Source organism: Carassius carassius, chromosome 41, assembly GCF_963082965.1.
Source record: "Carassius carassius chromosome 41, fCarCar2.1, whole genome shotgun sequence".
In the NCBI taxonomy this organism is placed as follows: domain Eukaryota; kingdom Metazoa; phylum Chordata; class Actinopteri; order Cypriniformes; family Cyprinidae; genus Carassius; species Carassius carassius.
In genome coordinates this window covers 2503573-2517915 of record NC_081795.1, presented here as the reverse complement: position 1 = coordinate 2517915, position 14343 = coordinate 2503573, and the positions used below count along the sequence as shown (strand labels likewise).

The window sequence follows — 14343 nt, the reverse complement described above, 5'->3', positions numbered from 1 at the left end:
TAAACATGTAGCACAGAGCCGTTAAGTCTTTACAATAATTATTGCTAATCCTAATAGACAGTGGTGTTTTCACATGCAGGTTGTCTTAAAGGTCAGTCATGTGACCTCCTCTTCCCCCTGGGCTTGAGAACTTTATTTTCTTTTGTTTGCTTCTTAAAGGCACAAGTAAACAGCGCAGACTTGTTGACTGAACCTCCAAGTAGATCAGATTATTATATGTTCATTATTCTTTTAAATTGTATGTGTTTTTTCCAAAATTCTATCTGGCTTTAATTTATTCTTATTTTGTTTTAGTTTAAGTTTTTCATCTAATATTTGTATTTAATTTCGGATTTATTTCAGTAATTTTAAATTACTACAAATTATTTTTCAGTATTCTTCAGATTTGCTTGAGTAAGTCAAAGTAAACTAGATTTTTATTATCAGTTTTAATTTAAGTCATTTTATTATGTGCTATGGTATGTTTATATTGAGCTTTAATTTATTTCTTTATTTTAGTTTTAGTTCGTGGTTTTAGTACTTCACCTTAAACTTATTTTAATTATTTGCCAAAGCATTTCTTAGGTTTTTTAAGTTTACATTTTGCGTTTAATATATATATATATATATCTTTTAGCTTTTAGCTTTGTTACAATTACTGAAAGTTAAAGTGAAATAGATTAGCATTTCCTCAAGAAAAAACGTGTTTGCATGCAAGCAAAGAGTAGTTTTGTGCTTTGTCACCTGCTGTCCTCCTTCCATTCAGACCTTCCACCTTTTAAAGCCCGGGGCAAGGGATCATAAGCAGATGTCCCTGAGGAGGTGCTGGGACATGCCTGCACTAGGGGTGTGACGAGACACTTATCCCACAAGACGAAACGACTTTTTAAGAAATCCTCAGTAATGAAATATATAGGGAAAATTTGTTTTTTATTCAACTGAAAAACACAAAAATGCAAAAAAATGAAGGTGCATTTTGAAATCAAATCGTACTTCATGAAATTAAACATATATTTTAATACACTTTATGTAGGTATAAACAACATGTAAACACTGCAAAAGGTTTTGCCACAAACTCAACTGACAGGCAAGTAATTGCACAAAATTATAATTAGTATAAATAAAAATAAATAATAACATAAATATCCCTTTAACGAGAAGCAGCCAGTCAAGTGATTTCCAATTTAATAAAATAAAATTATATATATATATATATTGTTTCTTTGTGTGTGCTGTTGCTTGTAGTGTTGATTTCTCCATGAGTCAGACAAGACAGCCTCAACTGACACGACCTAAATACTTTCAATACATTATCCATTATTATTCAGCGTTTACACTGAAAGTAATACAATTAGAATCATTCACACTAAAGTTTCCTTGCTGCCGTAGTTAATGTTTGTTATTAAAATTTTGATCAGGTTGCTTGTACGGTCGGGCGAGTAAAATTCTCTTACACTTGCCCCTTCACAAAATCCACTCGTCCCGGACAAGCGTTTAGGTCGAGCCCTGATTAAAGCATTTATTAACATTTTAACTATTTAAAAAATATATTTTTTTCATTGCAGCTTTATTTCAAGTTTTAGTGCCTGTACTTTTAAAACAACACTGTTTATAGCATTTTTTATACAAATTACTAATAATTTGAGGTCTGTTTGGCGCTATTTTGTTGAATCCTTTCTATATTTTTTGTTCGTTCTGAGCAGCAATAATAGCTAGAATAGATAGAGCTGATTTGGTTGTCTCTCAGGTTTTCTGTGTTGAGATTTTGAGTCGATCTGTCACTCGAGCGTATCCACTGAAAGACCTGTCAATCATTCATCACACCACAGTGCCCTCCCTGCACAGTTTTGCCATAGGCACATACTTTAAAATCATAAGATGTTCTAATATTTCTGAACCTCATAAGGCTTGCTATGTGTTTTAAGTTGCGTTGGGTGTCTCTTTCAGACAGATGGGAAATTTGTGCTGTTTTCATTAGTGCTGAATGCCCCTCACAGCGTTTCTCAATTACATGTTTCTACAGTTTCTAAATGAGGAAGACAGACACCAAAACAGCACTGCAATGGAAACATGATGGGTAATCCTGATTAAGAACGATAGAAAATTATTGAAATTCCCAAAGATGTTTAGTGTTTTGATTGTGATTCAAAATAGTTATGGGAAATTTGGAAATAACTTCAGAAGCTGATGACATAGAAACTTGCTTGCCCAGTGTAATAGAAATATAATTGGCAGAGCTGAAACTGTGAATGTCCATTTGAATGTACACTCATATTGCTCTTTCTGTTTTCCAGATGTATTACCATCTCCAGTATCACGCTCTTAAAAACATCTAGTAAAAGAGGATCACCCCTGGAGCATGTCACAAAACCATCATGCCTTTCTTGGTACTTAAAGGGTTAGTTCACCCAAAAATGAAAGTTAGACCATAAATTACTCACCCTCAAGTCATCCCAGGTGTATATTCCTTTCTTCTTTCAAACGAATACAGTCAGAGTTATATTACAATTGTCTTTGATCTTTCAAGCTGTTTAATGCCACTCAAAGGGGTGTTGTATGCATCAGTCCAAAAGAAGTTAAATAAAAAGCGTCCATATATAAAAACAAAGTGTCTCACACAGCTCCGGGGGGTGAACAAAGGCCTTCTATAGCGAATCGATGCATTTTTGTAAGAAAAATATACATATTCAAAACATAATCACTGTTGTACACAAAAGCAGTTCTGGGCGGATGACCTATGGAGGTCGGCTTTGCGCATCCATTTTATTTTTCTCTATGTAATGGAAGTCACTGGAAACCACAACTTTCTTCTGTGGAATGTTTTGAAAAATGTTGGCATTCAAACAGTTTGGGTTCCAATTAACTTCCATTGTATTTACAAAACTTCAACAGAAGTTATTGGGAACCAAAAGTATTTGGTTACTAACATTCTTCAAAATTTCTTCTTTTATGATCCACAGATGAATAAAAGTTTGGGTTTCCCTTGACTTCAGTTGTATCAGGGGTGCCCAAAGTCCGGCCCATGGGCCAAATATGTTCTGTGGTTGAATTTCAAATGGACCACAGCACTATTAAAATATATGTGGCCCACCAAGCATAATTTACAAATGCAGTTTCACAATAGCAACACAAGTTGACAGCGCTAGATTTTAGGCCAGATGTAGTGGTAAAACATGAGCAACCTAAATTTGATAACTCGTATGCGGCAACATTTTCTATAGTGCACAAGAATTCCTGAACGCACCAAAATGGAACAGCGCAAATGACGTTTATAGACTAAATACCGTAAAGCCATTCTATATTATGGAAATGGAAATATTTGGTTACCAACATTCTTCAATATATATATATATATTTAGGTAGATTATCCTTTTAACTAGGTCCACCAGAATAGTCAGACATGCAAGATCATCTCAGGAGGTGATCCATTTAGTTTAATTTCTTGCTGTTAATCCATTTTAAATTTAGTTGCTGTCTTGTATAATACAAAATGCTAGTCATCGTAGTACTTTGATAAAGTGCTGTGAATTAATTACCAAGCATAAACATCACAAATGGGCCCTCGCTGGTTTTCTTGTCAGGAAATGTTCCTTCTTTTCCACCCTGCAGCTGCTGATGAATTTTGGGTTTTGTTTCCAGCAGCTTCTGATCGTTCCCAAGCTCCCACGCTGAGAAACGCACGTCAGGTTGAGCTTTGGGGCAAAAAGTGCTGTTTTAACTCCTTCGCAACCCTGAAGCTGATCGTCTTGACTTTTTTAGCCTGTGGTGGGCAGCTCTCAGACCGCTCTTCTCATGTTTCGACAGGTCATGGTATGTGCGTTCAGGGGACTCTTAATAACAAAGGACTGCAAAATGCACCTTTCACATTTTTTGGGAGATTTTCAGGTAAACACACAGAGCTGTGAAGTGGGTTTCTGGATGGGGGATCGCGTGATGGAGCCCCTGGGTGTGTTTGTTTACACACCTCCATGAATGGGGATTTGGGATGACAGGATGTTTACGGCTGTCGGTTATTTGCCTGACGTCACTGCTGGATTTGATAAACAGCTCTGTGTGACGCCACTCTGTTTTTGCCCTCTGCCAGGGATCAATTCAGCTTAAGCAGGCCTTTATTCACTGAGAGGATATTCTCACCGACGTTCATCTCAATAACACATAGAAACTGATAAAACAAACATGCTTTGAATTTAATTAAGTGTGCTTTGGTTTGAGTTTGCTGCTCTCTTTAACCTTGTTTGGTGGCATATAAATAAGAAGACAAGTAATGAGCCTGAGCCCAGTTCAAAAGGTTTATATTTTATGAAAATGTAGTGCTGTTTGCTCATGTTAAAGTTATCAACACAATGCATGGCTATCCTTGACCGGCCTGTGTGAGGTAACTGGGAAATTAAAAGTCAAAACGCAATACAGCCACACTGCTTTTATTTTGAAGGCAATGGCCAAACAAATTTTTCCTTTGTTTTTTTTTTTTTTTAAGTCAGTGCGTGTAACCATATGCACCTTCACTCAAATGTGTTCATGATCATTTAGGACAGCTTTGAAGAAATTTGTTTGCCGTTAACCCTTAAATAAGTTATTTAAGCTATTTAAAAAAAAAGTTATATTTTTGTCTAAATATTTTTGGTTATATTTCGCATCATTGCATGTCAAAAATAATTGACTTAGTTATGCAAGCGCAAAATGTGAAACTGCAGTCTTATTCACAGGCTGTTTATAGCATGTTTTTAATTATTTGTATGAAATTATATATTCAGCTTATTTTACTTATCTTGATTAATCCCTTAGCATTCCTTTCAAATTGACCTAAAACGCCTAAAAAAGTCATCCCCAAAGTAAATTGCAGGCTGTTCTTGAGCCATTTGTTTCTGGACTCTTTTGAAAGGTGACACTTCCTAAACAGAACAAACCTCAGAATCACTGTAAGTCTTACTGGTGTTGAGTAATAGAAAAAAAACATCCGCCTACATTTGTTTTGTAAACCGATGCCTGCAGAAAACGTCTCGGTTATGTACGTAACCAGGGAACGGAGACGTTATGTCGAACGACATATGGGGTCTCACTTGGGAGGCCAATTATCTCTGAATTTAAGAGAAAACTCCAATGAAAATTGGCTAGTGGATTATCACACCTGAGCCACTCCCCGAGCCACGGGTATAAATAGGGCGACAGGTGCATCCACTCATTAGGTTTTACGCTGAGGAGCCGAGAACGTGTCCCGGCAACAGCGAACGGTTCAAGGTTGTGGCATGGGGACATAACGTCTCCGTTCCCTCCATCAGGGAACGAGGGTTACGTACGTAACCGAGACGTTCCCTTTCTGTCGGTCACTATGAGTTATGTCGAACGACATATGGGGTCCTATGGAAAACACCACAACGTGAACATCGTCACAACCCTGTGGCGCTGCAATTGTCGACAAGCCCTGGCGTGCCACAAAAGCTACGCTTAAGGTCGTAACCTTCCCAAAGCCCCAGCGCAAATTCACTGACCTTGGTACCGAAGGGGCCAAAGGGTGAGTACATCGCTGCTGGAGAAGGCCACGCTGCTGTACCGCCCACATAAGTTAATGGAAGGGATTTCAACCTTCAGAGAAAGATAGCTTCGAAAAGGTCGCTACGGAGACCACATCCTACCTGTAGGGAGGTGACATGTGGATATACCGATATGGACTAACCCAGGGGGCAGTACTACATATGGAAGGGGTCTCTGAGGCAGGTCCTACCTTGGAGTAGGGATGGAACGGCTGCCAGAAGAGACTGACAGAACGGGTCTGTCAAGGGAAGACACGGGTTTGCCAAGAGGGAAACCTTACCGTGGAAGAATACCCATATGGGATTACCCGTAGGGAACCAAGCCATATGACCACCTAGCCCAGTACAGGGGCTGACCGGAACTCCGGGCATGCTAATGCCAGTACTGGGCCTGGCGACAGACTGCTCCGCCAAGTCTGACTGCCGAGGGTGCTGGAGGATGCTTGACCAGGGTACGCCAACCGGGGAACTCTACTGGGAGAAGAAAGGCGCTCACATCCCCGTGTTAGGGGGAATGGGGCAGCAAGCGTGACACCCAGCCAGCCCTTCCCGCCAATTACCTGTTACCCAACACACGGGAAGAAACTGGCTCCACACGGAGGTTGTAAAACCTCGCAAAGGTGTTAGGTGTTGCCCAGCCCGCAGCTCGACAGATGTCTGCCAGAGAGGCGCCGTGCACCAGTGCATAGGAGGAGGCAACACTCCGTGTGGAGTGGGCCCTCACCCCCAGGGGGCACGGCTCGCCTTGGGAATGGTAAGCCAAGGCGATGGCATCCACTATCCAGTGGGCCAACCTCTGCTTAGAGACAGCCTTCCCCTTCTGCTGACCTCCAAAGTAGACCTGGAGCTGCTTAGAGCTTCTAAAGCTCTGGGTGCGGTCCACGTATATGCGAAGCGCTCTTACTGGACACAGCGACGCCAAGGCTGGATCTGCCTCCTCCAGGGTCAGCGCTTGCAGGTTCACCACCTGGTCTCGGAAGGGAGTGGTGGGAACCTTGGGCACGTATCCAGGCCGGGGTCTCAGGACAACGTGAGAGTAGGCCGGCCCGAACACAAGGCACTCTTCACTTACCGAAAATGCTTGGAGGTCCCTGACCCTCTTGATGGAAGTGAGCGCGATCAGGAGCGCTGTCTTGAGAGACAGGAACTTAAGACTGAATCCAGCGGCTCAAAGGGACCCCTCTGAAGTCCCGCCAGGACAATAGAGAGGTCCCAGGAGGGAATCAGGGGTGTCCTAGGAGGATGTAACCTTCTGGCACCCCTCAGGAACCTAACGATCAGGTCATGCCTCCCCAGGGACCGGCCGTTCACTGCATCGTGATGGGCTGCAATGGCAGCCACATACACTTTCAGGGTGGAGGGTGACAGCCCACGCTCCAACCTTTCTTGCAGGAAAGAAAGCACGGCTCTGACCGGGCATCTCCGGGGGTCTTCTCGGTGAGAAGAACACCAATTCGTGAACAGACTCCACTTCAGAGCATAGGCCTGCCTCGTAGAAGGTGCTCTAGCCTTAGTGATAGTGTCTACCACCGCTGGGGGCAGATCACTTAGGTCTGCCGCGTCCCATCCAGAAGCCACACGTGGAGGTTCCAGAGATCTGGACGCGGGTGCCAAATGGTGCCAAGCCCCTGAGAGAAGGGTCTCTCCTCAGGGGGATGCGCCAGGGAGGGGCTGTCACGAGGAGCATGAGTTCCGAAAACCAGGTCCGGGTGGGCCAATAAGGCGCAACCAACAGGACCTGTTCCTCGTCTTTCCTGACCTTGCACACAACCTCAGAACGAGGTTGTGAGCCGCGTCCCGCGCCGAGAAACCAATCATCCAGCCGCGAGGGCTCGGGACTGGGCGGTGTAGTCATCTCCAGCCCGATACTCACGGCTGCCCGGGCAGGCATGGCCGACAACTCCAAGTCAGATTCAGTAGCAGCGACAACACCCGAGGGGGGCAGCCCCGCCGAATCCTCATCCTCAGAGGTCGATAACCCATCCCCTGATGCAGCGATCGACATCTGATCTTCGGGCGGCGCACCGAAAGACACGCTGGGACCGCCGTGAGATGGCCCAGCAGAATCAATCAGCAGCTGCACGGGACAGGCGCTGCGGGACGAGTGAGAGGTCCGTGGGGCGTGGCCCGGCGGAGAAGCTCTCACTGTAACCCTCAGATCTCCCAGAGCGCCAGCCGGCGGTCCTCTGCTCGAGCCAGAGAAACCGGGACGGGTGGCGACAGAGGGGTCTGCTGCACTCCCCTTGAGGAGTGAGAGACGGAATCGCAGCGCTGCCATGTTCATACGCCCACAGTAGACGCATGAATCATCCACGAGCGCAGCCTCAGCGTGTTGGACGCCCAGACACTGCAGACAACGCTCGTGACCGTCCACCGAAGACAGGAAACGACCGCATCCAGAAGGACACGGACGAAACGGCATCTTGAAAAAGACGCGAATCGCCCGTGATTTGCTCTTTTAGAAAACTGTCTCTTTTAGCCGAAGCGCCCAGGGGAATCGCCGTCATAGGGACACCGCTGTACAGCGCCGTCACACCGGCCAGGAACAGCTTCTTTAAAACAAAGATGAATGGCTTTGTAGTGACTGGTCTCATCGACTACTCGGCTCCGAAGCAAAAATCTAATGAGTGGATGCACCTGTCGCCCTATTTATACCCGTTGCTCGGGGAGTGGCTCAGGTGTGTTAATCCACTAGCCAATTTTCATTGGCGTTTTCTCTTAAATTCAGAGATGATTGGCCTCCCAAGTGAGACCCCATATGTCGTTCGACATAACTCGTAGTGACTGACAGATAGGGAACTATAGCTGGGAGTTATATAGCTGGAAAACTATTGTTCTATCTAGTCTTATTCTACTATTTCTTATGCATGAGTCTTATGAGTCTTTCTTTTTTAACATCAAGCCAAGTAGATTCATGATGGTGGAAAATCGTTTTGTAACCTTTTCACATTTGGTTATTAATATATGGGTCAGATAATGTGTGTCTGCTCTTTAAAACACAATCTGAAGCCAGTGAACACATCGAGCTGATGTTCTGAACTCACATGTTTTTTACCCATGAGCACTTGCTCTTAGCTGCTGTAGTATGAGAACTTTGATCGAGCACTTGGGGATGTTGCTGGCCCTGTTCTGGAGTGCTTTCTATTTTGGTGTTATCCTGATGGTTTACGCTAGCGCGTGTAGAGCCCGCTCCATCAGTGAAGAGCTGGCCTGGTTTCCACAGAGACACAGGAGAATTTCTGTGTGTTTGCGTTTCTTGAAGTTATGCGCCATTATGCAGCGGGATGGAATTATTCAGACACGTTTAATGTCACGCCAGACAAAAGGTCAATGTGCAAACAAGACATAGGGACTGTGAGAATGGTAAATAGGTAGGGGACTGTTTTTTTTTTATTACATTGTCTTGTTTTCCATTAAAATATGTAAACATTCATAAAATGTTATTAATTTACTTGAATACATAATATATTAAGGTTTGTTTGAAGACAAAATTATGTTGCATATCTTTGTATTTTAGGAAACAGTTATTTTTTCTTGTTTTAAAATTGTTGCTTTTCATGTAATTGTGTCTAATTTTATGGATCCATTGATATTATTACTGGAAAACAGTATGGAACTTTCTGTTTGCAGTGTTCAGTTATTTCATATTGGCTGGCTAGGAGTGAGAGAAATGAGAAACATGAGACACACATGCAAATCAAATACTTGTTATCCTGTTTTGTTTCTACTTTGCTCAGACGTCTCCTGTCAGCTTCTCTCCCCTTCATGTGCCAAACAAGAGCTCTGTATCCCGGTCCTGATGTTTCGCTGCTGTTTGCGGTTGAGTTAGCAGCTCCGCTACACACTGACCCCAGATCTGCTCCAGTGCATTAGTCAAGACAGACCGAGAGATCCCGCTCTGAGAGAATGAAGACAGGATAGGAGAGAATCTAACACAGCTCCAGGCTGATCCCGAAGCACACCCTCATGTTGATCCAATTCTGAATGACTTTCTTTCTTCTATGCATTACAGAATAAGATGTTTTGAATAAACCAAAAATGAAAATTTGCTGGAAACTTACTAACCCTCAGACCATCCAAGCAGGGTTTCTTTTTTCTTCAGAACAGATTTGGAGAAATGTAGCGTTGCGTCACTTGCTCACCAGCGGATCCTCTTTAGTGAATGGGTGCCGTCCGAATGAGAGTCCAAACAGCTGTTAAAAACATCACAATAATCTACAAGTAATCCACACCACACCAGTCCATCAATTCATGTCTTGAGAAACAAAATGCTGCGTGTTTGTAAGAAACAAATCCATCAAGATGTTTCAACTTTAACCTGTTATTTCTGAAACTTTGAACTTCCAAAAGTTTATAATCCATAATATAACTTTTTTTAATTGAAAGAGTCCCCTGTTAGCCTCTTACATTACAATTTGCTAAAAAAAAATTTTTTAACTGTTTTGGACTGTTTTCACTTGTAAACAGTGTTTGATCTGTGCAGATTTCTCTCCTGATTCTGATGAGACTGCTTTTTCACTAGAGAAGGCAATATTATGGATAGAGGACTGGCTATTTTAGCCAGAAGCAATGATTTAAAGTTAAAAATGCCTTATTAATGGATTTGCTTTGTACAAACACAGCTCTTCACTTCTCCAGATGTGAACTGATGGACTGGAGTGGTGTGGATTATTGTGATGATTTTATCAGCTGATTCGACTCTCATTCTGATGGCACCCATTCACTTCAGAGGACCACTGGTGATGGAAGGCTACATTTCTCCAAATCTGTTCCCATCTTGGATGGCCTTTGAGATGAACAGTTCCTTTAAATCATGTATCTGGAACTGCTGGTGATATTAGTTTTTGTTGATTTTCCACATTGCTTCTGGTCAGTTTTTTTTTTTTTTTTTTTGCCAGATCAGCCTGTACAATGATGCATTGTCATCACAAGGTGAATATTCACACTCACTTTGAGGGGGTCTTTTTGGAAAATCCAGCATGAATATGCTTCAGAATAATTGTAAAACTAATCTCAATGGAGAGAGTTCTTTCTGTTTCATGTGAATCTAATGCCACCGGATCAGTATATGTCAGGACATTTAGTGCAAGTTTATCTTATCATATAAATGTTTGGGGTGTTTGTTTTGGGTCATTGAATCATTTTGCTAGTGCGTATGCTATTCATTAGTAAACTCTACTGTGTGTGCTAACCGACCTCTCTCTCAAACTGTATGAAAAATGGGTCTTTTGGATTTCATAGTGTATATATTTCCATTCATGCAAGCCTTTATTGGAAGCAGCAGTAACCGCGGGTTGATATATCTGCGACCACACACGCACAGCTTCTCATGTGGTGGTTCTGAGTGAAGTCCATCTTCTTGCATTTGTTGAAGCTGTCCAGAGCACCAGAACATGTGTGGTCTCCAACCACAGCAGCAAATCTCTTCAATCCCTCTTTCAGTTCTAATTCTGTCGTATATCTCCGTGGTTGGTCTAATTTTATCTTGCAACAGCTAGTCCGCTCGTACTGCCTCTAAAACTGCTGTGTGTGGATTCTTTTGAATAGTAATTTATAACTCTCTTGGCTTCTCTTTCTTCAGATTTTGGAAGCTGATCTGTATGCAGAGTGAAATCTACCATGACTGTGATGTCATTGACACACCGCAGGTAATTAGCTGTTCCTGTCAGACTCGACTCTTGGTGTTATTCCAATGCATGTGTGAAAAAAGAATGAATACAAAATTATATAAAATTGTATTTTATTTTTTAAAATGTGTTGTAATAAACTGAGGCTTGCTTACTGGAGTTGACTTAAATACTACTAGAGTTCACTTAAATAAATATTTATATAAACTAAATATTTTGCATAAATGATTAAAAAAACTATTGTTATTTTTAAATATATAAATATTTTTAAAAGATTTTTAATTAATATGTAATGTGTGTATATATATATATATATATAGTTATATATTAAATCATATAATAATATATAATATATTTAAACAGTTAGTTTAAGCATAAATGCAGTCAACAACTGACCTTAATAATAGATACAAACCTTATAATATTTATTTTTAACTTACACATTGTCATGAAATGCACTAAAATGAATCAGCGAGTATGTAAGGGCCATTCGTTCTTTAATCAAACTACTGTACAATATATATTTAACTGTCATTAAGTATTTAAGAATTTTGGTTTTTAATTATTCTTTTTGTTAATTGTATGACTTAAGTGCTAGTGACATGGTGTTAAAAAAGAATAAATAAATATGTAAATGATAAGGCAGTGGAAAACACTTTATGGGGTCAGTTATATTTAGTTGCATGACCTCTGTGTGTGTATCTGTCTGCTGCAGATTCTGAGCCATGGGTAACACAGAAAGTCATAGCGGCAGCCATGGTTATTATGGAGATGGCCAGCGACATATCTCCCGTAAGCACATGTCCCGCTCGCTCCGCCTGTCCAGCAAGCAGACGTACTGTTCCCGCCGAACGCCGTCTGGAAAACCGGAGCATCGCAACTCTGAGACCAGCACGCGCTCCAGCAGCACTCCCAGCATCCCTCAGTCACTGGCCGACCATTGCCTGGAGCCCTTCAATGACTCTGACGTGCTGCCCGACTTCAGCAGCCCCATATGGGTGGACCGTGTGGCCATGAATCTCAGACCCATGTCCTTCCACAACCATCCTGCCCATTCGCCTACCTCCACCGCCAAACAAGCCACGCAGGACGAGTCTGAGCCGCTGGAGGACACAACACTCGTCCAGTGCACTCGGGACGGCTCCCAAGAGGCGTCCAGCTTTAAAAAGAAGCGCTCTAAGTCTGCGGACATGTGGAAGGAGGATTCGCTGGAGGTGTCTTTATCCGACCTGAGCCAGGAGCACCTGACCAGCACGGAGGAGATCGGAGACACGCCGGACGACTGCGAAACCAGTTTACAGTCGTCCGCTCAGGAGCTGCTGGACTCAAACCGTGCCAGTTCTTTAGACGAGCTCTACGGACCGAAGAGCCCTGCCTGCAGGCCCACGCACGGACGCTTTGCCAAATGGCACAAGGGAGGCGCCACAAGCAGAGAAGGTGACGAGGATAAGATGATCTCGCCCTGTGAGGACGACGGAGCCGCATACGGCGCGTATACTCTGCCCTGCCGCCGGTCTCACTGTCTGTCAGAGCGACCGACCAATCAGCAAGGAGCTATGCAAGGGAGGCGGGCACAAACCATACAGGTGAGTTTTGATTGGGTAGCCCCGCCCACAGTGAAATCTTATTGGTCATTACTCCAGTATTAAAAACCAAATAAATTCTGATTATATTTTGCAACATTTATAAATAGCATTATATTTTTGTATTTATTTTTTATTTTTTTTTAATATTTAATCTAAAAAGTATTAAATAGAAATGCTATTATATTTTTTATAACTAGTTTTTTATATTTGATCAATAAAATATAAATATCATCATATTATATATATACAGTACAGACCAAAAGTTTGGACAAACCTTCTCATTCAAAGAGTTTTCTATAATTATATACATAACAAAAAAGTGTGAAACAACTGAAAATATGTCATATTGTAGGTTCTTCAAAGTAGCCACCTTTTGCTTTGATTACTGCTTTGCACACTCTTGGCTTTCTCTTGATGAGCTTCAAGAGGTAGTCACCTGAAATGGTCTTCCAACAGTCTTAAAGGAGTTCCCCGAGAGATGCTTAGCACTTGTTGGCCCTTTTGCCTTCAGTCTGCGGTCCAGCTCACCCCTAAACCATCTCGATTGGGTTCAGGTCCGGTGACTGTGGAGGCCAGGTCATCTGGCGCAGCACCCCATCACTCTCCTTCTTGGTCAAATAGCCCTTGATGCCTTCAGTGTGACTCTACAATTTTCATAGTCATGAAAATAAAGAAAACTCTTTGAATGAGAAGGTGTGTCCAAACTTTTGGTCTGTACTGTGTGTATATATATATATATATATATATATACATATATATATTACATATTAATTATAAATCTATTAAAAATATTTATATATTTAAAAATAATAATAATTTTTAAAATCATTTATGCAAAATATTTAGTTTATATATAAATATATATATAAATGTATAAAAATATATACTATAAATACCATTATATTTTTTATAATTGTTTGCTGTTTTTTCATAAAAAATATCAGTAATGTGTGACAAAACACATTACAGTCCATGCTAAAATGTAGACAAACTTCCCGGGTAAGTAGATTCAACCAAGAAAAAAGGATCTGCATACAAAAATTTAGGCAAAAGCTTTTTTTTCCATAGAGGCCACAAAAAAGTGCCAAGTGCAAAATGTTTTCAGTTTCAAGCCTTCATCTGTGCGTTACCTTTAAAAACCTAAACTATAATTACTATTATGTTTTAGAATTATTTGTTTTCATGTTCTTTAAAACTTGTATTTAATACATTTTATAAATGACATCATATTTTATAATTCATTAGATGTTTATTTACAACAAATGAGTCAGATTCAAATGATAACTAGAAAATATGATCATATTTGCCCAAGAGTGCTAAATGTAATCATTCTGTCAATGGTCAAGTTTGAAGAGACTCGTGTTGTTTCAGATCAGCATCTCATTGAAAGTGAGTGGCTTTGTCTGAATGATTGGAGTCACTGAGTGGCAGTGTGTAGATGTGCAGTAATAATCTGACTGTAATGTTGTGTTAGTGGCGGTGTACACTGGGGAATGTTGACTGCGGTTAATCCCCCAGAATCCTCTCAATCTCCTCATGTAGAGAGACGGTACATATGAATGACTCATTTGTGTGCGTGTAACTTCACTAGAAGCTCAACTGTTGGTGTAAACTAATGAA

The 14343-nt window shown here is 41.5% G+C and overlaps 1 protein-coding gene across 7 annotated transcripts in view; it reads left to right on the top strand.

The window, feature by feature from the left end:
- Positions 1-14343, top strand: part of LOC132123418 (rho guanine nucleotide exchange factor TIAM1-like) — an 83434-nt gene that overhangs the window by 32709 nt on the left and 36382 nt on the right. For 6 of the 7 annotated variants that reach the window (XM_059534015.1, XM_059534009.1, XM_059534011.1 and 3 more), the window contains 2 exons: positions 11092-11158; positions 11853-12723. In XM_059534015.1, the coding sequence (XP_059389998.1) occupies positions 11863-12723 (861 nt within the window). In that variant the 5' untranslated portion in view covers positions 11092-11158; positions 11853-11862. Of the gene's footprint in view, positions 1-8676; positions 8837-11091; positions 11159-11852; positions 12724-14343 lie in introns of those variants that run through there. The other variant, XM_059534014.1, reaches the window with a different exon arrangement.